A 23,891-nucleotide genomic window follows, 5' to 3' on the forward strand; every position below is an offset into this window, starting at 1 on the left:
AGAGCCAGGCCCCGAACTCAGAGCGGCCTGAGCTGCAGGCGGAGGCTCTGGGCAGTGCCACCGCCGCCATGCCGCAGGGGCTGTGCGCGTGGCTGTGCGCGTTTTCTGGAAGCAGCAGCCCTAGCTTCTCGGACACAGATGAGAAGGAAGAGCAGGCGGAGGAGGCGGCATTCCAACCAGCAGCAGGCGCCTCCGGAGGGGCGTGCCTGTGGGACCAGCCCCAGGGAGGCTCCCCGGTGTCCGGGCGCGGCTCCGCTCCGGAATGCGGCCGCCACAGCCGCTACGGCGTGGGGCACGGAGTGGCTGGCGTGTCCTGGACGTGGCGACTGCGGGGGCCGGCACGGCCCCTCTACCGCGCCCCAACCCGCAGCCTCTCAGACACGCCCGCCTCCAACCTCCCATCCGGAGAGGCAGGAACACCGCGGCCGACAGAGAGCCAGTCCCCCAGGCGGCTGTCACCGGGCTCCCAGCCTCCCCCGCGCCCACCGTCTCCCGCCTCCGACCCTTCTGCTGTGGGCCCCAGGCAGAGCTGCCTACCCACACCGCACACGTGCGCGCACACACGCGTACACAGGCACATGCCTGCCTACCTTCCACACCGCCCAGTCCCTCCGTCTCTGGGACCGCTTTTCCTTTTCCGGGAAGAAAGCTCAGCCCAGAGGATCAGATCCCGGGGGCGTGCCTCCCGAGGCCGCCGCCCTCCCGGCTCCCGCCCGCGAGCGAGCACAGGACGGGGAGCAGCCTGTTGGCTGAGCGGGGACTCTGACTCCCCAAAGGCGGGCGGTGTGAACACGAGGTGGGGCTGTGCAATCAGGCTGGTGAAATTTGAACCCGGAGGCCCAGGAGGCGGAGAAAAGCTCCACAAGGCAGGCCGCTCCAGGCTCCTCGCCCTGCCAGCCAGTGCCAAGTCCACTGCCTCAGCCCAGCGGGCGCCTGCGCCTCCGCCTGTCCCTGGCCGAGCTGTCACAGTTCCTCCCCTCTCTCCAACGCGGGCCCTGCACACCGTGGGAGGAAGCCCAGACCTCTGCTGAGTCGGGGGGAGGGGAGGGGACCCCGCACCCACCACACGGGGAGGGGCTGTGTGGGGGCGCGTGCACCCGCCCTTCTCTCTGCTCCTGGCTCCGTGATCACACATTTAAAGGCGGCAGGTTTTCCTCCAGGATGTCTGAGCCCCCCAGGAGGAAGTGCACCTGCAGGGAGGCCTGGGCCCGCCCCCCCAGGAGGAAGTGCACCTGCAGAGAGGCCTGGGCCCGCCCCTCAGGAGGAAGTACACCTGCAGAGAGGCTTGGGCCCGCCCCCCAGGAGGAAGTACACCTGCAGGGAGGCCTGGGCCCGCCCCTCAGGAGGAAGTACACCTGCAGAGAGGCCTGGGCCCGCCCCTCAGGAGGAAGTACACCTGCAGAGAGGCCTGGGCCCGCCCCCCAGGAGGAAGTACACCTGCAGAGAGGCCTGGGCCCGCCCCTCAGGAGGAAGTACACCTGCAGGGAGGCCTGGGCCCGCCCCTCAGGAGGAAGTACACCTGCAGAGAGGCCTGGGCCCGCCCCCCAGGAGGAAGTACACCTGCAGAGAGGCCTGGGCCCGCCCCCCAGGAGGAAGTACACCTGCAGGGAGGCCTGGGCCCGCCCCTCAGGAGGAAGTACACCTGCAGAGAGGCCTGGGCCCGCCCCCCAGGAGGAAGTACACCTGCAGAGAGGCCTGGGCCCGCCCCCCAGGAGGAAGTACACCTGCAGAGAGGCCTGGGCCCGCCCCTCAGGAGGAAGTACACCTGCAGAGAGGCCTGGGCCCGCCCCTCAGGAGGAAGTACACCTGCAGAGAGGCCTGGGCCCGCCCCTCAGGAGGAAGTACACCTGCAGAGAGGCCTGGGCCCGCCCCCCAGGAGGAAGTACACCTGCAGAGAGGCCTGGGCCCGCCCCTCTGGAGGAAGTACACCTGCAGAGAGGCCTGGGCCCGCCCCCCAGGAGGAAGTGCACCTGCAGAGAGGCCTGGGCCCGCCCCTCAGGAGGAAGTACACCTGCAGGGAGGGGGGGGCGGGGGGGGGGGAGAAGGGGGTCCTCCCCTCAGGAGGAAGTGCCCCTGCAGGGAGAGGCCTGGGCCCGCCCCCCCAGGAGGAAGTGCCCCTGCGGGGAGAGGCTGGGCCTGCAGTCACCAGGGTCAGTTCTCAGTCGCCGGTTGAAGGAGATGAAGCACTGAGTTCTCAGGAGCCCAGGAGCCCTCTGTGCCCACGGACACAGATCTCCTCCGCGGCCTCCCTGCACACACCGCCCGCCCTGCTTCACGGCGGCCCCACGGAGGGCACGCTCGGAGGTGAGTGGAGAGCAGGTGTGGGGAAGGCCGGCTGCCACAGCCCCGACCGACCCCGACGCCCGTGCCATGGGAGGGGGGAGGGGGCCGGCCGCTGGGACCGGCCGCTCACCGTCCGGCAGGGAAGCTCCGACTGGTCCCTTTACTGACCGGCCCGCCCATCGCCGCCCCACCGAGAGCCTGGTCCTCCGGACCGATCCCACCCAGCGTGTGGCAGCAGCCAGCCCCGACGCACCTTCCGCGTCGGCGCCCAGGTTCTCGTACGAGTCCCAGCGGAGCAGGGGGTCGGCCGTGTCGAAGTCCACGCTCACGCCGCGGTCGCTGCGGAGGTGCTCACAGCCTGCGGGGGGCGGGGCCGTCAGCAGAGCCGGCGCTCGGGCTCCTGTGGGCGATGGGGCTGCTCCTGGTCAGCCTGCCCATGTCCGGACAAACCCCCCCGGGCTCTGCAGGAGGAAGGCCGCGGGGCCCCCAGTCCACGGCCAGGCCGGGCTCCGAGGCTCCTGCCTGTGGGGGGCCGAGCCAGGAGGGCGACACCTCACACCCGAGTGCATGCAGGGTGGACGCTCCCACGCAGGGATCTCAGGCAGAGACGAACCCTGAGCCGGAGGGAAAAGGGCTGGTGGCTCTCCAGGGTATTTTCAGAAAAAGGGGAATCTGCTTTAAACACAAACGTGTGCGGACGCCAGAGCGTGGATCTTCTTCAGACACATGGGTGTTCGTTAAGGTGAAGAGTAATTTGGTGTAACCGTCCCAGGAGGAGGGACAGAGCTTAGGGGACAGGACGTGGCCCGTCCTCGCCACTGTCTATCAGCCTATGATTAAGACCTGTATCAGGAGCCTGCACAGTGTGGCTCAGTGGGTACAGCACCAGCGGGGGACTGAAGGGTCGCAGGTTCGATTCCGATCAAGGGCACGTACCTGGGTTGCAGGCTGGTTCCGGGCCGATCGGGGGCAACCAACCGATGTGTCTCTCTCACATCGATGTTTCTCTCTCTGTCTCCCCCTCCCTTCACTCTCTAAAAACCAATGGGAAAAATATCTTCGGGTCAGGATTTAAAAAAAACAAAACCCAAAATTAAAAAGCCTGTATCGTGAACACTTCCAAACACGGGCGGGGTGGAAGACAGCCCGGAGACCCCATGCCCCCCGCAGGCAGGCCCCGCCCAGCGCCCACCTTGGATCCTCTCGGGGGAGGCGGAGAACAGGAGCTCGATCTTCCCTCCGGCGGGAAAGCGGTCATCTGCAACGGAGAGCGGCTCAGCGAGCAGCGAGCGGGGACAGGGCCCCGGAGGCCGCGCCCCACGCCCGACAGGCCCGCGCCCACAGGAAACACCGTCCGTGCTGGGCAGCTGTCCGGCTGTCCTGCCCTTGGTCAGTTTGGTCCATTGGGTCGTTAGGGGGAGGGGCAGGGAGGAGAGGATCCCACAGGCCCCGCGGCGGGTGCCCCACGCCGTCCGTCCGCCCGCCCGCGGGCTCACCCTGGCAGGCGCTGTCCAGGTCCTGCTTGCCGAACACCAGGCTGCAGCCCTGCACCGCGCCCGTGTGGAACTGCAGGCGGAAGATGACGTCACGCGTGGCCGAGCGGTACTTCTTGTGGTAGCACTTCACCTGCGGGAGCGGAGAGCGGGGCTCAGGACAGGGCCAGGTGGAACCCTGGTGCTGTGCCCAGCGCTCAGCCCTCAGAGGGCCGCCCCGGCGTGCAGACACCCCGGAAGGCAGTCTCTGGGAGACATGTGCCGTGTGGAATCCACGGCCTTCCTCCTCAACATCAGCACACGCCCGTGAGGAAGCTTTTCGGCTGTCGGCCCGCTCCGTGTTCCCACAAAGGCAGCAGGTGGTCATTAGCGCATGTGTGTGCAGCGTGTGTGTGCATGGGCTGCGGTTAGAGAGATGGGGGGGCACAGGGAGGGAGAGAGAGGAAAGCAGGGGTGGGGGAGACAGAGACACAGAGAGGGGAAGGCAGAGATGGGCTGTGAGGTTCTGAGGGTGATGAACGGCTAGGACGCGGCGGCTGTGGGCCGGCACACCCCTCCAGCCTCGCTCGCTCGCTAACAGCCACACGCACCTGCCCGTGCAGGTGAACGCCGAGCGGTGACGGCACGCGGGGGGCGGGTCCCTTTGTGAGGGCTCTGACCGCGGGACCCCGAGCTGCTTCTGCAGATGCTGGTTCTCACAGCCCCAATCCCAGGCCTGCCCCTGCCCCATCGGGGCAGCTCCACTTCCCCTCTCCACCGCAGCAGCCAGCCCCGGCCCAGGGAGCGAGGCTGGAGGGCGCCTGGAGCCCTGCCCGGGTCAGCGTCCGCCAGTCCGGCTCCCCACGCCCTGGGCCAGCCTCCCCAGCTGCATCCCCCCGCCCCCATCATCTCAGCTTCCACTGGCAGCACAGACCACAAAACCCGGGGGCCCCCAGGCACCCTGACGGGAGAGCCGGCATTTCACCAGCTGTGGGTGGCTGTCTAGACAGGCCTCAGGGATGTCTCCCGGGCAAGCGCCCACCGCAGGGCGGGCTGTCCCGCAGCACGCACCGGGCCTCCGAGCCGATGGCGCAGGCTCCGCGCCTTCGTCCCACAGGAGCCTCAGCAGGCGCTGCCCCCGACACACAGCCCGCGCTGAGCACCGCGCTGAGCCCCGCGCCGAGCCCCCCGCCCACCGCGCTGAGTCCCCGAGCTGAGCCCCTGCGCCGAGCCCACACGCCGAGCCCCCGGCTGAGCCCCCCGCCGAGCCCCCCCCCCCCCCCCCGCGCTGAGCCCCGCGCTGAGCCCCGCCCCCCCCCCCCCCCCCGGCGCTGAGTCCCCCCTGCGCTGAGCCCCCCCCCCCGCGCTGAGCCCCGCGCTGAGCCCCCCCCCCCCCCGCGCTGAGCCCCGCGCTGAGCCCCCCCCCACCGGCGCTGAGTCCCCCCTGCGCTGAGCCCCCCCCCCGCGCTGAGCCCCGCGCTGAGCACCCCCCCCCCCCCCCGCGCTGAGCCCACGGGCGATGAGAGCAGCCCGGCGGCCGGGGGACCGGGGGACTCATGGACCGTCAGGAGGACGATGCACAGGAAGCGGAAGGTGGGGGTCAGGGGAGGCCGGTGACGGCGCGAGGAGCCAGGTGCAGGGAGAGGGAAGCCCTCCCACCTGGGCACTCACAGGAGCAGCGCACAACGGTCTCTGCGCCCAGAGGCCTGGTCTGCGCCCGGAGGCCTGGAGCGTCCCGGACAGAGCCTGCAGCGGGCAGAGCCCACACAGGACGAGACACGCAGGACGGGGCGTGTTTACCGCGGAGGCCCCGGAGCTGGCCGGGCTCCCACGGGCCTCCCCGCGCATTCCTCCCGGTTACATAACGCGGTGTTTACGGCACTGGAGCCGCCCTCCCGCGGGCGCGGTGACCTTCAGCGCCAGGTGAGGGCGCGGCGGCCTCACCTAATGGCCCGGGGTGAAGAGGTGACAAGCGCAGCGCCATGCGCCCCGGGGCCTTCCCGCCCGCCCAGGCTCGGAGGCGTGGCCTGGGCCAGGCCGGCCTGCCTGCCGCGGCTCAGGAGCCTCTCCGAGGGCCTCGGCGCCGCTCTGGACGGAGAACCAAAGGCTGCCGCCAGAGCGGCCCAGGAAGGCCGAGCGCATCCACGCGGCCACGTGTGCCACCCGCAGCGCCGCGGCCCCGGCGCAGGGAGCACACGTGTGGCCGCGGGTCACGGGGACCCAGAGAGGTGGCCGGAGGGAGGGGCACCGGTACCATCTCCTCTCAGACTCAGCAACCAAAGGACCTGCTGCTCCCGGGACACGCCCCTCCGGGACACGCCCCTCCGGGACACGCCCCTCCGGGACACGCCCCTCCGGGACACGCCCCTCCGGGACACGCCCCTCCGGGACACGCCCACCCCCATCCCGGAAGGTCCCAGCATTTTTCTTCCTGTGCTGATTCCTCAGGTCGTTCTCAGGAGGGATGTACTCTGTCCGTTGGGTAAGGGGCTCCCCTCGCATTAACCAGCTCCTGAGGTTCTGGGCCCAGGTTCACGGTCACTGTCTCTGACTCCCTGAGTGGTGGCCGCACTCACCATGACGTCCCCCTTCAGGAGCTGGGCCGGCTCGATGGCGATGTAGATGCGACTCGGGTTTTCGGGGCCCACGTTGCTTTGGAAAAACAAGGAGGTGGTGGTCACGTCATCGCAGGGCTTCAGGGAGGAAGGCGTTTCGAGAAAAGCACCACCCCGGGGCCCGACCAGCTCCGGGAGCCGCGGGGACATGGCTCAGGAGCCAAGCTGCCGGCGGGCAGTGCTGAGGCCTCGGCGGGAGTGCGGGCCCCCGGAGGGCAGGGGGCGGAGGGCACGGCCCCGCCTTGGCCTCTGGAATGAGCGGAGGGGGCGCGGGCCCGGCCTGGGGCCAGCGTGTCAGAAACAAGCAGCTGGTTCCCAGGGCGCCATGGGGCGAGGACTCTCTGCCTCTCATTTTCATGAATGTGACAAGGCACTAGGCCAACACCATCCAGCCCAGAACGGCCAGATTCTGAGCATGCTCCGGCCGGCTTGGCTCACGGTTAAGCATCAACCTACAAACCAGGTCACAGTTCAATTCCCCGCCAGGGCACAGGCCCGGGTTGTGCAGGCTCAAGCCCGTGTGGGGTGTGCAGGAGGCAGCGGATCCATGGCTCTCTCATCATTGATGTTTCTCTCTCCCCCCCCCCCTTCCTCTCTAAAGTAAATAAGAACATATTAGAAAGAAAAGTAAGTTCTAGAACGTACATTGATCCTCTCTAAATGCAAAGGACAGAGAAAGGCCGCCGTAAAGGCCGCCACAGGGACGTGCCTCCTTCCCCCAGCAGCGGGGCCCGCCCTCCGTCCACGCGCAGTGAGCCTGACAGCCGGGCGGGGAGGCGGGAGGCGGCATGAAGCCAGCCGGGACGCAGCACCAGCCGGCAGGACCCTGACCTCGGCATCCTCTGCCCACGCCCTCCCGTGCGGAGCCGGCCGCGGTGCCCCTCCCGCACCAGCCCAGAGGCTGCACACTCACTAGATCCCCGAGGTGTAGACGGGCTGCATGGCCTGGTAGAGCTTCAGGAAGGGCCGGCACACTGCGGGGAGGGAGGGGGGTGTGATCGCCCGGGAGTGCGAGGAAGCTCGCAGGCCCCGGGAAGGTGACGAGAGGAAGGCGCACTGAACGGCCCCACCAGCTGCCTCCGGGCTGGACTCAGTGCCGCAGTCGGACGGCAGCAGGAGGGGCCCGGGGTCCTCTGGGCTGTTCGTCCTTCCTGAGAAGCAAGTGACCCACCACACAGGTGGCCTGTCCAGTCCTGACCAGGATGGAGGGTGCCCGCCCAGCGGGGACGGGGGGTCCCGGCGCCCGCCCAGCGGGGACACTCACCCCCGCCCGTGTCGAAGTTGGGGGTGCCGTGCAGGATGACGAAATGCAGGAACAGGGGCGAGGCACTCATCTTCACCGTCCCCGACAGCAGCCCGCTGAGGAACTGGACGTACCTGCAGGCACAGGCAGTGAGCGGCTCAGGGGCACCTCGGGGCCCAGCCCGTGGGGACCGGAGGGGGGCTGGGCCGTGCGGCCCGTGTCTCTGGTGGTGCCTGCACGCCCCCCGTGTGCACGTGGCCGTCGGGACGGCTCTGCCCGGCCGGCGTGGCTCCGGGTCCACTCCCAGTCAGGGCACAGTCCTGGGTTTGGGGCTCAATCCCCTGTGTGGAGCGGGCGGGGGGCAGCTGATCCACGATCCTCTCTCGTCATAGATGTTCCTATCTCTTTCCTTCTCCCTTCCTCTCTAAGTCAAAAAAATATATTAAAAAAATAAAATAAAAACAATTAATGGGATGTTCCCTCGCTGGGCCCTGGGGCTCGGGGTGTGGAGGGACCGAGCAGGGGCCCAGCCTGCCACGCCTGATGCTGCCCGACCACGGCCCCCTCCTCCCGGGGGCCTGACTCCACGTACAAGGAAACCCCCAATATCTGACCATGGCGTGGATCCCCCCGCCCAGGCCGGCCGCCCTCTGACCGAGCACCAGCAGGCTCAGCCTCGTTATGTTTTTAAAACCTCTAAGTTACGCCGCAGTGCACGCACTGTGCTCCGTTAGTTCAAACAGAGCGGCTGGATGTGTGCATGAAGCGCCCAGCAGGCATTTCTGTACACGTTAAGCCACGTTCGGCCGCCGGCTGCCGGCGCTCTGAGGACGGTGAGGAGACCGGCTCCACCGAGCCCCTCGGTCGCCCGGAACTAACAGGAGGAGCACCCGAGGTGGCGGTGGGGGTGGGGGGGGGGAGGGATACAGGGCGGGAAACCGGGACCAGGGGCTACGGCAGAGCCGCTGGGTCAGCGGGAGGCCGGCCTCCTCCGCCCAGGGAGCCGCCCTCCGCTCCGGGCCGCCCGGCGTCCACGCGGACACGCACCGCTTCTGGGAGGGCTGCATCAGGGCCGAGACCTTGTCGTCGAAGTACTTCTTCATGGCGAACCTGTCCAGGGCCTGGTCGGCGCTGGGGGAGAGACAGCTGTCAGAGCCGCGCCCACAGGTCCCGCTCCGGGCGGCACCAAGCCATCAACCTCGGTCCTCTTCCCGGACCCGCCCCACGGACACGCCGAGGCCGGTGGGCCCAGCTGCAGCCCACACCCCGAAGGAGACAGCAGCCCCGCCAGGCTGTGGCCCCCGCTGACCCCCCAGGCCCAGGGGGCGCCGCTGGCCACACGCCCAGGCTTCGGAAGCTCTGGCGAGATGGGCGGGCGGACCACTTGTCAGCGCCACGGGAGCGGACACAGCCGAGGCCCAGAGGCGTGTTTGGAACCCACAGGGGCGCCCGATGCTCCCACGGGTCAGACCACGTGGCGTGGCGGTTTGTGACGTGACTCACTCCACGCCGGCTCCTCCGGGCATCCCTCCCGGCTCCCCCACCCCAACCTCAGCACAGCCGTGGAACGTGCCGGTCAGACAGCGCCACAGGCTCACGGCAGCCCAGAGCTTCCTGGAAAACCGGGCCCGCATGTGGCCTCTGCTGAGACACGTGCTCACGGCTCCAGAAACACGTCAGAAACGGGGGCCAGGCTGGAGGTGCGGAGCAGACAGGAGGACGGCGGCCACCCCATTGGGCCCACCGGAGGGGCCGGGCCCTGGAGTTTTGTAGAAAAGCCCCTGCACCCCTCGTCTGGAGGCCCCTCGTTTTGGTGGCCGGGGCTGTGCTCACGCTCGGCCGGCTGTGAGCGGGGCCTGCCTCCCTCGCGTGTCTCCAGGAGCTGGTGCCCGGAACTTTCTGTCTGGACCTCAGAGCGCAGTCTGTGGCCCTAGCGCACCGCTCCCTGACGCTCCGGGAGGGGCAGGCACGGCTGACAGGCCCCCGTGGCTCTGCCGCCCGGGTGCGGGGGCGGGAGGGGCCGGGCAGGGTGGGCGGGTGGGGAGCCCCCTTCTGCCGAGGGCCCTGTGGGTGCGTCTATCGTCATCCGGCCACACACTCCCCGCTCACGTCGGCGGCTGCGCTGGGTCAGCGTGCCACTGACCCCAGGTCGTGGCGGGGCCAGACCAGATGCCCTGAGGGCCTGCCCAGCTGCAGCCGACGTCCCGCGTCCCGAGAGGAGCTGGGCCGTGGGCGGGGCAGCGTGTCCAGCGGGCCGAGCGGCTGCCCCGCGTGTGCGACGGCGGGAAAGGCGGCTCTCAGCCCGCACGTGGGTGACGGTGAGGAAGCCCCACCAGCCCCGCTCGGCGGGCGGTGCAGACAGAGCCGCCTTGTGGGGCAGGAACACGGGGGCTCTGTGCAGGGGCCGCGAGAGGGGGCCTGGTCCCCGGCCAAGTGCCGCCGGCCTCACCGAGGGCCGGAGCGGAGCGCACACAGGGCTCATTATCTGCCCCTCCCGGGCGGGCGCTCCTCCCCGGGCCCAGCTCGTTTCCAGGGAAAACAGGGAGCAGGCGGCCTCTGCGGGGAGGAGGGGCTGGCTCCCTGAACCGGCTTCTGTTTCCTGGGACGGACGGACGGACGCAGAGGCACAACGTGGCCATTGAGACGCGGGGCCGCGCAGGGCCGAGGGGACAAGCCTCCCTGGGACGTGGGGCCCGCACGGGCTCCGGGGGTCTCGGGTGCCTGCGGCCCCCTTGCTCACTGTGCTCCCATGGGGGGGGGGCGGCAGCTGGTCCCTGCGGCTCATCCTGGGGTGGCTCTTACAGCCCCAAGAGCCGGCCGCACCGCTCCTGAGCCGGCGCCGGACCCCACCAGCGTGTCCTCCTGTCGGTGGGAGCCTGACCTGCCTCCGGGGGACTCGAGGGACAGGATGCGAGTGCCCTGGCCGGCGTGCACACCCCGCGTGCGGCCATCTCTCCCCGGCCGTTCCCAGGGAGCCGGCTCCGCTCCTACTTTGAATACGGCGCTGCCCCCTGCAGCCCGGGGGAGGCATGCGTGCACGGTGTCTCCCAGGCTCCAGGTGTCAGCGTGTCCACGCCTGCACAGGCCTGTCCCCGACCCGGAGCATGGCCTCCGCCTGCGCTGGCTCTCCCGGGGCCGCAGGGGGACGGGCCCGGCCTCCCGCCGCCCGGGCGGCCCAGCCTACCTGGCGGAGACGTTGGTGAAGTGCATGTAGCAGGCGATCACCACGCCGATGCGGCCCTTCCCGCCCTGCGGAGACAGGAGCGTCAGTGTTCCCGCCCCTCGCCCCGGCTCCCGTCGGTGAGGATGGCCGGCACGGGGCCGGCAGCCGGGCTCAGGGCCCGCGCACGGGCCCAGGGCAGAGGCGGTGCTGCCCTCCCACAGCCGCTCGGCCCCGCGAGGACAGAGGTCCCATCGGCCGGCGTCAATGACCAGACTGGGGGGGTCCGAGCAGCATACGGGGTGCCTCTCTTCTCTAAAAGGGGCTCCCGAGAACGGACACCTGCTCACGTGCCCGGCCGTGCGTGACCGACTGAGGCCACTGCCCTCAGGGACCTGGTCCACCGGCCGCTGCCCACCCGGCCCAGAGGGCTCTTCTGGGAGGGAAGGGCGCCCCCCACCCCAGGGCAGGAGGGATTCTGGGAGGGGAGGCCCCCCCCCCAGCAGGAGGGGTTCTGGGAGGAGAGGGGCCCCCCCCCTCGGCAAGAGGAATTCTGGGAGGGGAGGTTCCCCCCCCCCCCCCCCCCGGGCAGGAGGGGTTCAGGAGGGCCCCTCAGGCGCCCGGCTCACCCTGCAGTGGATGACGACCACGTGCTGCGGGTCGCTCTGCAGCCAAGACTCCTGCGCCTTGCAGATGGCGCACACCTTGTCCAGGGGCGGTGCGTGCAGCTCGGGCCAGCCCACGTCCAGCACCTGCGGGGACGCTGCCTCAGAGGCGCCTGGCGGAGACCGGCCCGGGGACAAGACGCCAGGCCAGGCCTCGCCCGCCGCGGGCTCCCTGGACGCCGCTGCCCTGTGACTGGAGTCGGGGTGCGACTGCGGACTCGGTGCCCAGTGGGGGCGTGCAGGCCGGCCAATGGCTGTCACGGATGCCCCTCTCTCCCGCGCCCTTCCTCGGGAGTAAATGAGAACAGTGCGGCCACGCCTGGCGGGGACGGGCAGGGGCTGCCCTGCTCACGGTGGCACCTGCCTCTGCCAGCGTCTCCGCAGAAACACGGACCTGGAGAGGCCCAGGGCCAGGCGCTCCTGACCTCGCCATCGAGTCAGGGGGGAGTGAGCAGCCGGCGCCCGCAGGACGAGCGTCCGGAGATGTCACCGACCCGGGGGGCGGGGGGGCGGGGGCGGAGGGCAGAGCCGGGGGGCGGGGCGGAGGGCGGAGCCGGGGGGCGGGGGCGGGGGCGCACCTTCCGGTTGAGCCGGGCGAGGTCGTATCTCTTTTCCGAGAGGTTCAGCACCTGCGAAGGGAGAAAGGAGTCGGACGCTGAGCTGGGCTGACACACGGCACTCAGCGCAGCGTGCGGGGTCAGGGCAGGCCACAGGGGATGGTGTCCAGGTGTGCGGTCGTCACAAAACAAAAGGAACATACAAGGCCCTCAGGAGGGGCCCCGGCTGGAGGACCGGTCCCTGAGAAGCAGGGGACACACACACACACACACACACACACGACACGGAACACCAACCTCGCCCCCCCCACCCCCGCTCAGGAGGAGACCATGTGTGACGGGATTGGCAGGCCAGGCCACCGGGGCGTGTGGGACACGAGGGGGCCTCCGCCGCCCCTGCCCTGCCCTGCCGCCCCCTCACCGCACTGTGTGTTTTAGGGGACGGAACCTCTCCCACAGGCAGGCCTGCCCAGCTCAGGGAGCCCCACCGTGTCTTATCCACCCCCCGAGGGGCAGGACAAACGCGCCCGGTGCTCCTGTAACCAGCTCTGTCCCATGACCCTCGGCCGCCTGCCCCTCATCACGGCGCTCAGTCCCCACGTCTCAGCCAGCGCAGTGCCCCCTCCTCACGTTTACCGTCCCCCGTGGCCCGCTCAGCGTCCCCGTCCCCCCTCAGCGTCCCGTCCCGACCCCCCTCACCATCCCCGCCCCCTCACTGTCCCCCCCACCATCCCCCATCCCCCCCTCACCATCCCCGCCCCCTCACCGCCCCGCCCCCTCACCGCCCCGCCCCCTCACCGCCCCGCCCCCTCACCGCCCCGCCCCCTCACCATCCCCGCCCCCTCACCGCCCCGCCCCCTCACCGCCCCCCGCCCCCTCACCGCCCCCCGCCCCCTCACTGTCCCCGCCTCCTCACCGCCCCGCCCCCTCACTGTCCCCCCCCACCATCCCCCATCCCCCCCTCACCATCCCCGCCCCCTCACTGTCCCCCCCACCATCCCCCATCCCCCCCTCACCATCCCCGCCCCCTCACCGCCCCGCCCCCTCACCGCCCCGCCCCCTCACCGCCCCGCCCCCTCACTGTCCCCGCCCCCTCACCGTCCCCGCCCCCTCACCGCCCCCCGCCCCCTCACCGTCCCCGCCCCCTCACCGTCCCCGCCCCCTCCCCGCCCCCGCCCCCTCCCCGCCCCCCGCCCCCTCACCGTCCCCTCCCCGCCCCCGCCCCCTCACCGTCCCCGCCCCCTCACCATCCCCGCCCCCTCACCGTCCCCGCCCCCTCACCGTCCCCGCCCCCGCCCCCTCACCGTCCCCCGCCCCCTCACCGTCCCCGCCCCCTCACCGTCCCCGCCCCCGCCCCCTCACCGTCCCCGCCCCCTCACCGTCCCCCGCCCCCTCACCGTCCCCGCCCCCTCACCGCCCCCGCCCCCTCCCCGCCCCCTCACCGCCCCCGCCCCCTCCCCGCCCCCTCACCGCCCCCGCCCCCTCACCGTCCCCGCCTCCTCACCGTCCCCGCCCCCTCACCGTCCCCGTCCCCTCCCCGCCCCCGCCCCCTCACCGCCCCCCGCCCCCTCACCGTCCCCGCCCCCTCACCGCCCCCGCCCCCTCACCGTCCCCGCCTCCTCACCGTCCCCGCCTCCTCACCGTCCCCGCCCCCTCACCGTCCCCGTCCCCTCCCCGTCCCCGCCTCCTCACCGTCCCCGCCTCCTCACCGTCCCCGCCCCCTCACCGTCCCCGCCCCCTCACCGTCCCCGCCCCCTCACCGTCCCCGCCCCCTCACCGCCCCCGCCCCCTCACCGCCCCCGCCCCCTCACCGTCCCCGCCTCCTCACCGTCCCCGCCCCCTCACCGTCCCCGTCCCCTCCCCGTCCCCGCCCCCTCACCGTCCCCGCCCCCGCCCCCTCACCGTCCCCGCCCCCTCCCCGCCCCCTCACCGTCCCCGCCCCCGCCCCCTCACCGTCCCCGCCCCCTCCCCGCCCCCTCACCGTCCCCGCCCCCTCCCCGCCCCCGCCCCCTCACCGTCCCCGCCCCCCCACCGTCCCCGCCCCCTCACCGCCCCCCGCCCCCTCACCGTCCCGCCCCCTCACCATCCCCGCCCCCTCACCGTCCCCGCCCCCTCACCGTCCCCGCCCCCTCACCGTCCCCGCCCCCTCACCATCCCCGCCCCCTCACCGCCCCCCCCGCCCCCTCACCGTCCCCGCCCCCGCCCCCTCACCAGGTAGTTGTCGCCGTGCTTGGACCGCAGCATGCGCGTCACCTCCTGCAGGCTGTGCAGGTAGGCCTCCTCGGAGCAGCCGGCGGGGAAGGACACGGCGATGATGCGCTCGGTGACGTAGGTGAGGTCCAGCTCGCGCCCGTCCTCCATGGCGGGGCTCAGCGCCGGCCTAGGGGAGGGGCGGTGTGAGGGACCCGCCGAGTCTGCTTCCGGTGTGGGCTCGTCAGACGTGCGGACGATCCGATCCGTGCTCAGGCCTGGGGACCCTGCAGGGGGCCTCACAGGAGGCGGGTCCTCTGTACCCCCCTCAGCCTGGCCCGTGGGACCCACCCGTCCCCGTCCCGGCCCCGTCCCGGCCCGTCCGGTGCCCCGCTGGCAGCTCAGCCCTGGCAGTGGCAGTGAGTGGCAGGTGTGGGTGCAGAGCCGATGGAGCGGCACCCTGGGGCGGGGGCGGGGGAGGGCGGCTGCAGCTGTCACCTGAGATGGGGACGCAGGTGTGAGGAGGGCGCGGGGGAGGGAGCGGAGGAGCCAGCAGAGGGGGCCCTGCTGGGCGAGGGCTGTCGAGGGCTGGCTGTGCGGGCAGCCAGACCAGACCTCCCTCCCGCTGCTGGGGGACCGAGCTGGGCACCCCAGGCCGGAGGGGTGTGCGGGAGGGAGGGAGAACCTCCAGGCGGGAGGGGCAAGGTCACCCGCACGGGGGCAGCCGCAGTGAAGCCAGAGGATGTGGGCGCCAGAGCAGGTGAGTCCAGCTCCGCCACGGCCACTGCGCCAGCTGTGGGGCCACGGCCACCGCCGCCAGCTGTGGGGCCACGGCCGCCGGCGCCAGCTGTGGGGCCGCTGCGCCAGCTGTGGGCTTTGTGGCGATAGTTGTTCTGTTTACTACCTGAGTTTCTCTCTTCATTTGGAAAAATTCAAAAACACATAAGATGGCTTCTTAGCCCGGCAAGCACCCATCCTCTGGCTCAGAAACTGACTCACACCAGCCCCCCCCACCCCCCACCCCCCGCCTGCCACCGAGGCTGAGGATCCAGGCACCCTTTAGAAACACCTGCGCCACGACCACCCTCAGAGCAGCACCGCCCCCACCCCCGGCACTCAGCCTGGCCTCTGGGGCCGACCCTGGCCCTTTCCAAGGGTCCCCTCCCTCACGCACAGACACGGAGAGCCTGCCTGCCCCTGTGAACACGTGTGCCTGCTGCCGCCGGGCCTCGAGGGGCCTCCACGCGGGAGCCGGGCTGTATGCACACGTGTGTGTCATACACCAAGGCCCCTGTGGCTCAGCTCGCGGCAGACGCCAGAATCAGGCTGGGACCCCAGCCGCTCCCACAGCCAGGAGCCGGGTTATTCCCGGGAGGCAGCCTCGGCCCAGGACCCGGGCTCTGAAGCCGGGAGACCGCACCAGACAGGCAGACGTGACGTGGACACGTGTGCCCTCCCTGTGACATGTGCTTACAAACAGGAGACCCGGTGACTGCAGTGAGGGAGCCCGGCCAGGACAGGCGCGGGCGAGGCGGGGACACTCACCGGGACGGCCGGCGGCGGCGGGGAGGAGCGGACAGCGAGGCGGGCCCCGGAGCCTGCGAGGAGAAGCACGGTCACCACCGTCACCCGGGAGGAGCGGGCGCCCTGGTCACAAACGAGGTCACACGGCCACTCCTGTCACGTCACCGGAGTATGTCCGGTCTATCAGGCGATCTGGCCCCGGGGCAAGTGTCACAACTCCACAGCCAGCAGCGCAGGGCCCGGCATGTGTGAGAGCTCGTCTCTGCAGACAGGAAGCGCTCTCGGCACAGCCCCACCCTCCCGGCCACTGTGCCGAGGCACTCGGAGAGGACCCGCACCTACTTCCTCCTTCTTCTTTAAAAAAATATACATTTTATTGACTTTTTTAACAGAGAAGAAGAGAGAGAGATAGACAGAAAACTAGAAATATCAATGAGAGAGAAACATCAACCAGCTGCCTCCTGCACACTCCCCTTCAGGGATGTGCCCGCAACCAAGGCACCTGCCCTTGACTGGAATCAAACCTGGGACCCCTCAGTCCACAGGCTGACTCTCTATCCACTGAGCCACACCGGCTTTGGCCCTACTTCCTTCTTAAGGCCTGCCCATTGGAAAGAAGCTTTGGGTCTTCGACTGCCTATGTGAGTGTGTGTACACGTGTGTCATACGCCAAGGCCCCTGTGCGTGCGTGCATGTGTGTCATCTGCCAAGGGGCACTGAACTATTGCCCCTGTGTGTGTGCACATGTGTGCCATAGGCCAAGGCCCCTGTATGTATGTGTGCATGTGTATATGTGTCATATACCAAGAGGACACGAACTATTGCCCCTGTGTGTATGCACATGTGTGTGTTATACATCAAGGCCCCTGTGTGCGTGCGCGCATACGTGTGTCATACACCAAGGGGACACGAACTATTGCCCCTGTGTGTATGCACATGTGCGTGTCATACACCAAAGCCCCTGTGTGTATGTGTACTCACACGTGTGTTATGCACCAAGGCCCATGTGTGTATGTGTATGCACACGTGTGTGTCATACACCAAGCCCCCTGTGTGTGTGCACACGTGTGTCATACACCAAGGCCCCTGTGTGTGTGCATGCATACGTGTGTCATACACCAAGGGGACATGAACTATCGCAGAAGGTGTTCCCACAGGAGACAGACTCGGGGCCGCTCCCCATTCTCCCTAAAGCCCTCCGGCGGCCCCTTTCTCTCCTGCCTCGGGGAGCCCCACCTCGGCCCGCGTCCCTGGGACCCTGCTCTGTGGACAGCCTGCGGGCACCCCGCGGAAGGTGACGCGGGCCCTGCGAGCAGGGGACGGAGCCCCTCAGACAGGCTGACCCCCTCCCCCCACGGCTCCCACAGGAGGACGGGGTGAAAGCGAGGCCACGTCAGGGTCCACACATGCCTTCCGGAAACCGACAACTCCTGAGCCAGCCCACACCAGGGGCGGTCCTGCCGCACGGAGACGGCACCGGACGGCCCTCCCTCGTCCACTCGGTCAGGGGTCTTCCTGGCGGACGCATTTCCCGTCCTCTGCCTGTGAGGAGGGGCCTGGCACGGCCGGGGTGACCACACCAGACGTGCTCTCGGCGGCGGACAGACCTCCGGTGGCCACAGGTCCCGCCCCTGCGGTGCGGTCGCCCGGGGCTGCACACTGGACGGACAGCTCCAAACGGGGCGGGTCGCCCGGGAGAGCAGGAGGGGCCGGCGAGCACGGTGCAGAGGCTCCCGCGTCTGGTGAGCGGAACCCAAGCCGCCAGCGCAGGCCGCCGCCAGCGAGACTCACCCACGGCCGCACATGCGGGCCGGCAGCTCAGGAGCCGTGGGCAGCAGTGCCGGGCCGGTGCCGGGCCGGCGGCGTCTGTGCGAACGGCTGCCCGGCGAGAGCTGGTCACCGTGAGCACAGCGGCCGGCCAGCCACGGCAGGGCCACGCCGGGCGCCCGGGGCGGGCACGTGACCGGCACGGAAGGGGCCCGTGACTCAGGCACGCGGGGACGTCTGGGCAGGCTGCAGCGTGGGGTCTAAGCCCAGGTGGCCGTTCCCAGCGGAGGACAGGGGCCCTGGAGGTCTGAGCCACACACACCACACCCTCCCCAGAGCAGAGCCCAGAGGGGCTGCCCACGCTGCCCACCGGGCGGGCGGGCCGGACCCCTCTCCTTGGCCCTGGCTCCCCCTCAGACTGCCTGGCCCAAACCCAGACTCGGTCCCTCTGCACGGAGACCGTCTCTGCAGAGCAGGGCCACAGGAGCCAGTGCCCCTGCCGCCACGTGGCCTGCTCCACGTGACCGCGGGGAACCGAGGGCGGGAGAGGAACTGTGAACGGAGAGGAAGTGCCGTACGAGGTCACTCAGGGGCAGTGTCCCATGTCAGGCAGGCGGTGCTTCCTGAAGACACGTGTGCACATATGTGCACATATGTGCACATGCACAAGCTCACACAGGCATACACGCGCAGCACACACATGCACAGCGGGCCTGCCCTGGGGTGCGTCCTGCAGGCAGAAGGGCCTGGAGAGCACGTTCACAGGCAGCAAGTGACACCTGTGCGGGGTCGATGCCACGGCGACGGGTGAGGGGCGGGACCTGGCCAGGCCCGTGAGCCCGGTGACCGGCCCCGCTCCATAGCAGCCCTCACCCTCTTCCCCGCTCCTCAGACCCCAGCGGGCCCACTCCCTCCGCCCAGGGCCTCTGCATGTGCGTGCGGGGCTCCCTCCCCCTGGGCAGCCGCTCCTGGCTAACGCCTGCCCCTCCCCTCAGCTCAGACAGCCTCTTCCCGCGACGGCCCCGGCCCCACTCACAGGTCCCGCTGCCGCCTCCTCACAGCCTCCCGCACGGAACGCCCTGGTGTGGACTGCCACGCTCTGCGTCCGCCAGCCGCCGGCTCAGCGGGGGAGGGAGGCCCGACCCCCGGTGCCCGCACGGAGGGGGTCTGGGCAGTGAGAGGCCTGGGTGCTGCCCACACTTCAGTGGTAAACCTCAGCCGCCCCTCTCAGGGACAGCGTCCCCGAGCGGCTGGCGGACCTCGCAGCAGCAGAGTGGAGGCGAGGCTGTGGCACCGGTCTACGGCGGGGCCGGGCGGTGAGTTTAGGAGAACTGTCCTGGCACAGCCTCCCCTGAGCACAGTGACAGCAACCCGGGAATGCGCCCCCACCCCGCCTGGCTCCCCGCAGGGACCCCTGGACTCTGCTCACTGACGGGGGCTCAGCAGCTGTGCCAACTGGGGTCCTGGTTCCCACGGTCCCACTGACGCTGTCTGCTGGAGTCCCTGCCTCCCAAGACAGGCCCGTGGGCGGGCAGCCCGGCTCTGCCCTGCCTCTGCCGGAGCCGCCTCACCCGGTGGCTGGCTCCTGGCCCTCAGCCTTCCCCCAGCCTCTGCTCACCTGGGGAAGGGCAGCACTTGGGTCCCGGGCCGGAGAGCCGCACGGCCGGCCCCCGCCCCCCGGCCCACGCCCTCTCTGGCTTCTGGACCTGAAGCAGCAGAAGCTCCTTGGCAGGTGCCACCCCGGGAGCCGGGGCGAGGCCCGCGGCCGTGGCAGAGACGCCCGCATTCCGGGGCCGAGCCGCGCGCCCTCTCAGCGCCCGGGCCCTGAGCGCCCTGAGTGCCCGCTCTGTCTCTGCGCACCGGCCCTGAGCGCCCGCTCTGTCTCTGCGCGCTCGCCCCGTCGGGAAAGGGAACAGGGCGGACGCTGAGTAACTAAGGAGCCGGCGGCTGACGCGGAAGCGGCTGCCGGGGGGAACCCGCACAGGGTCACGTCCCCGGAACGGATGTGACTTTCCAAGGCCACGACCAGCGACACACCTGGAGGCGGTGCTCCTTCCTCCCGGCTCCGTGGGGGCGGGCGGGCGGGACACTGCCTGGGGCCCCGGAAGCTGCAATCCCAGCACGGCTCGAGGCCACCCGCCCTCTCCGGCTGCCTGATGGGGGGTGGGGGGGCTCCTGGCCTCCCGGGACTCAGTGTCCCCGTGGCCCTGGGCTGAGCCGGGCTGAGCCGGGCTGAGCGAGGAAGCGTGTGCGGCCGAGGCGGCCTCAGGCCGGTCCTGAGCGCAGGTAAACGCCAGCCACGAATCGAAGCCTTGTTCTCCGGCGCGAGGGGCCAGGCCTGCACCCCCACTCCCCGCCCCCTCTGGACAGGGGGCAGCCCGGAGGGCCCGCCCACCGCCAGCGAGGAGACAGACGGGAGCAGCTTCCCAAGGGACGAGGCCAGCCGCCCCCTCGCCCCCCAGAACAGGACACAGGACAGGGCGCAGCATCCCCATCAGGACGGCCCCTCAGCCTCGCCACGGAGGGGTGCAGGGACGGAGGGCTGACGCCGCGGCGGAGGCGGAGGCGGAGGCCACGGCGGAGGCGGAGGCGGAGGCTGAGGCGGAGGCAGAGGCGGAGGCGGAGGCGGAGGCTGAGGCGGAGGCAGAGGCGGAGGCTGAGGTCAGAGCCGGGATGACACTCTCCGCCCAGCTCACCCGGGAGCCGAGGCTCTCTCTGCCGATCTGTCACCAAACCGGGACTAGAGCCCTGTGGGAGGAGGAGGCTGCGACGCTGGACATGCAGGAGGGAGGGACGGTCCGCAGAGCTTCCCACAGTCAAGCCTGACCCCCGATGCGGGCACGGCTCAGGGCCACGCGGCAGAGTGAGGGCGGGCGGGCGGCCGCAGACCCAGAGCCAAGTGCACGTGCGCCCGCAGCTCGCCCGCAGCTCGGCCGGGCGGTGCTCATGCGCTGGGCGGGGCCCGGGCTCCTATCTCGGGAGGTACAGACGCACACAGAGGACACACAGGACGGACGGACTGGTCCGCCCACACCCCTCCTCCCCGTCCGTCATGGCGGGGGCGGGGGGAACCTCCAGACCGTCCGCACACGCCCTCCCAGGCTGCCCGGTGTGCCCGCCTGCGGGAGGGACTCCCCTGGCCTGGAGTCCTAGTCCGGCGTGCTCATGGCGGCCTGGGGATGAGCACCGACGCCTGATGTCCCCACACCTCTCGGGGCCACACTGCTGAGCACGGCTGTCCCCTGGAGGAGCGAGAGGGTGGTGGGGGACACGGCCGTCGACCACACGACGGGGCTCCCCACCTCACACACGTCCACCGCCCTCGGCGGGGCCCGGCCCAGAGCACCGTCACACTGAGCTCGCGCCCGGACAGACACCGCTCGGCGGCCGTCTACGGGGCAGGTGCTGCCGGTGAGAACGTGCCCGTCTGCGGCTCGTGCTGCTGGACGGACGGCGGGTGGGGGTCTTTCCGGAACCGCGGCCCGGAGGCCGCACGGCCCCGAGCCCGAGCGGCGCTCAGGCCACGCCAGCCCTCCCCGGCGACGGAGGGAGGGCTGCTGCTCGCTTTTTCCTTTTCACCTTTTTAAAAAAATACATCTTTATTAATTTCAGAGAGGAAAGGCGAGGAAGAGAGAGATAGAAACATCCACAATGAGCCCTGCACACTCCCACCTGGGATTGAGCCTGCACCCTGGGCCTGTGCCCTTGACCAGAATTGGGCCCGGGACCCTTTAGTCCGCAGACCGACGCGCTCTCTGCCTGCTGAGCACACCGGCCAGGGCGGGCTGCTTTGTAAGTCCTTGTGGAAGTCTATTGCTTAGACCAGAACAGAACACCCAAAGTCACAAAGCTGGGGGTGCAGCTGCAGATTCGGGCCATGCCAACACCGAGGCCGACCCCACCCAGGGCCGGTGCCCCGAGGGGCTGGGGGATCCGCCCTCTGTGCCCGGGCGTCTCCGGATGGGACGCTCTCAGGAGGACGGGCTGCCCGCGCACCCTCCGGGAGAGCCAGAGCGGTGACACCGTCCCAGGACGAGGGGGCAGGGCAGCTGCTGCCCCGCGCCGGCGTCCTGTCTCAGAAGGCACTGCCGTGGCAGAGGTACGTTCTGTGGGGCACGTGCTGCCGGGCCATTTCCAGTCTGGCAGGTAACGGCCTTCACTCTGGAACACCGCGGGAGCTGAGGCCTGTGCTGACCCGAATGCCACGCTGCCCCTGCCTCTCGGCCGGAACAGTGAGCACTGAGGCCGCAGGTTAACCATCAGCCAGGCTCTGCGCTGCCGGGTACCAGGGACACCACAGCGTGGCCGGCCAGACCGCTCCCACTCGCACAGGCTACTGGCTGCCTCGAACCCGGCCGTGAAGAGGCAGTGGCGAGGGGGGCTGGGCCGGTGGGGTGGCTCCTCTCCTCTGCGGGGCGACCCCCTCCATCTGGGGCATCCCTCTCCGTCTGGGGCGTCGCTCTCCGTCTGGGGCGTCCCTCTCCGTCTGGGGCGTCCCCTCCGTCTGGGGCGTCCCTCTCCGTCTGGGGCATCCCTCTCCGTCTGGAGTGTCACCTCCGTCTGGGGCGTCCCTCTCCATTTGGGGGTGTCCCCTCCGTCTGGGGCGTCCCTCTCCGTCTGGGGCGTCTCTCTCCGTCTGGGGCGTCCCTCTCCGTCTGGGGTGTCCCCTCCATTTGGGGGTGTCCCCTCCGTCTGGGGTGTCCCTCTCCGTTTGGGGGTGTCCCCTCCGTCTGGGGTGTCCCTCTCCGTTTGGGGGTGTCCCCTCCGTCTGGGGCGCCCCTCTCCGTGGGTCAGGCCGGAGGAAGCGGCCAGGAGTTCCTGTGAAGGGAAACCAAACGTGCCCGTCTTTCAACTGCCGCCTTCCCACAGTCCCGGCGCCTCTTACCCGCCAATGCCGACAAAGCCCAGGCCGGGCCGCTGCGGCGGGAGGCGGCGGATAAAAGCGGCCTGCGTGCGAGAGCGCCTGTGGTTAGAGGCGGCAGGTGCCGGCTTCCTGGGAAGCCCTCGCGCGGGGCCAAGGTCAGGTGCCTCCTGTCCCGGGGGCCCCGGGAGCCCCGGGAGCCAGGAGCGTCTCCGGGAAAGGCTGCTCCCTCCGGCGGGGACGGCGGTCCCATCTCGCCAGCACCCGGGCTCAGGGCGGGCTCCCCCGTGGGGGCGGCACCAGGGCTCCGGCCTCACGCCTGCCCACCTTCCTACGTGTGACCTTCACCGACCCACCGCCTCTCCATGTCCTCCAGGCCTCCCGGGCACGCAGGCACACGCATGCACATGCTATGCATGTATCTACACACAGCACTGTGCACACGTGTACGCACACCCCCCCGCCCACAGTGCGTGCATGTACGTATCACAGGTACACCATGTGCATGCGTGTGCGTGTGCACGCTGTCAGGCGCACACAAAGGTGCAGCTGCGGAGCTCGGGCCGCCCTGGGGTGACCTGAGCCGCGGTGTCGCCTTTCACAGCAGCCGCCCGTCCCCCTTCAGTGAGACCACGGGAGGCGCCCAGCTCAGGAAACCCGCTCGGTTTCAGGGGATTCTCCTCGCGGGAACCACAGGCAGGAAGACCGTGCGCCCGGGGAGGCCTGCACCTGCCCCCGGCTGTGCGCTGCCCGCCCACCCACATGCTGGGGCACGGCCTCCTCCAAGGACCCAGCCTCCTGGGCACACAGGGCTCAGCCAGGAGGGTTCTCCCCCAACGGCCCCCACTGCCCTCTCCCCAGACGGCCCCCCCACTGCCCTCCCCCCAACGGCCCCCACTGCCCTCCCCCCAGACGGCCCCCCCACTGCCCTCCCCCCAACGGCCCCCACTGCCCTCCCCCCAGACGGCTCCCCCACTGCCCTCCCCCCAACGGCCCCCTACTGCCTTCCCCCCAGACGGCTCCCACTGCCCTCCCCCCAGACGGCTCCCCGACTGCCCTCCCCCCAACGGCCCCCCTACTGCCTTCCCCCCAGACGGCTCCCCCCACTGCCCTCCCCCCAGACGGCTCCCCCACTGCCTTCCCCCCAACGGCCCCCACTGCCCTCCCCCCAGACGGCCCCCCCACTGCCCTCCCCCCAGACGGCTCCCCCACTGCCCTCCCCCCAACGGCCCCCCCCACTGCCCTCCCCCCAGACGGCCCCCACTGCCCTCCCCCCAACGGCCCCCCACTGCCCTCCCCCCAACAGCCCCCCACTGCCCTCCCCCCAACAGCCCCCCACTGCCCTCCCCCCAACAGCCCCCCACTGCCCTCCCCCCAACGGCCCCCCACTGCCCTCCCCCCAACAGCCCCCCACTGCCCTCCCCCCAACGGCCCCCCACTGCCCTCCCCCCAACGGCCCCCCCCACTGCCCTCCCCCCAGACGGCCCCCCACTGCCCTCCCCCCAACGGCCCCCCACTGCCCTCCCCCCAGACGGCCCCCCACTGCCCTCCCCC

At 70.6% G+C, this 23,891-nt stretch overlaps 1 protein-coding gene across 1 annotated transcript in view; it reads right to left on the bottom strand.

The window, feature by feature from the left end:
* The window catches only part of TNS3 (tensin 3), an 88,028-nt gene that overhangs the window by 30,553 nt on the left and 33,584 nt on the right, over nucleotides 1-23,891 (bottom strand). The window contains 12 exon segments of the mRNA XM_084897703.1: nucleotides 2,537-2,641; nucleotides 3,476-3,541; nucleotides 3,780-3,909; nucleotides 6,332-6,407; nucleotides 7,284-7,344; nucleotides 7,635-7,747; nucleotides 8,661-8,744; nucleotides 10,798-10,862; nucleotides 11,403-11,525; nucleotides 12,017-12,067; nucleotides 14,207-14,375; nucleotides 15,731-15,783. Coding sequence (XP_084753829.1) covers nucleotides 2,537-2,641; nucleotides 3,476-3,541; nucleotides 3,780-3,909; nucleotides 6,332-6,407; nucleotides 7,284-7,344; nucleotides 7,635-7,747; nucleotides 8,661-8,744; nucleotides 10,798-10,862; nucleotides 11,403-11,525; nucleotides 12,017-12,067; nucleotides 14,207-14,356 — 1,024 coding nt within the window. The 5' untranslated portion in view covers nucleotides 14,357-14,375; nucleotides 15,731-15,783.

The sequence above is a fragment of the Pipistrellus hanaki genome (genome assembly GCF_964339955.1).
Source record: "Pipistrellus hanaki genome assembly, chromosome: 10".
Lineage (NCBI taxonomy): Eukaryota > Metazoa > Chordata > Mammalia > Chiroptera > Vespertilionidae > Pipistrellus > Pipistrellus hanaki.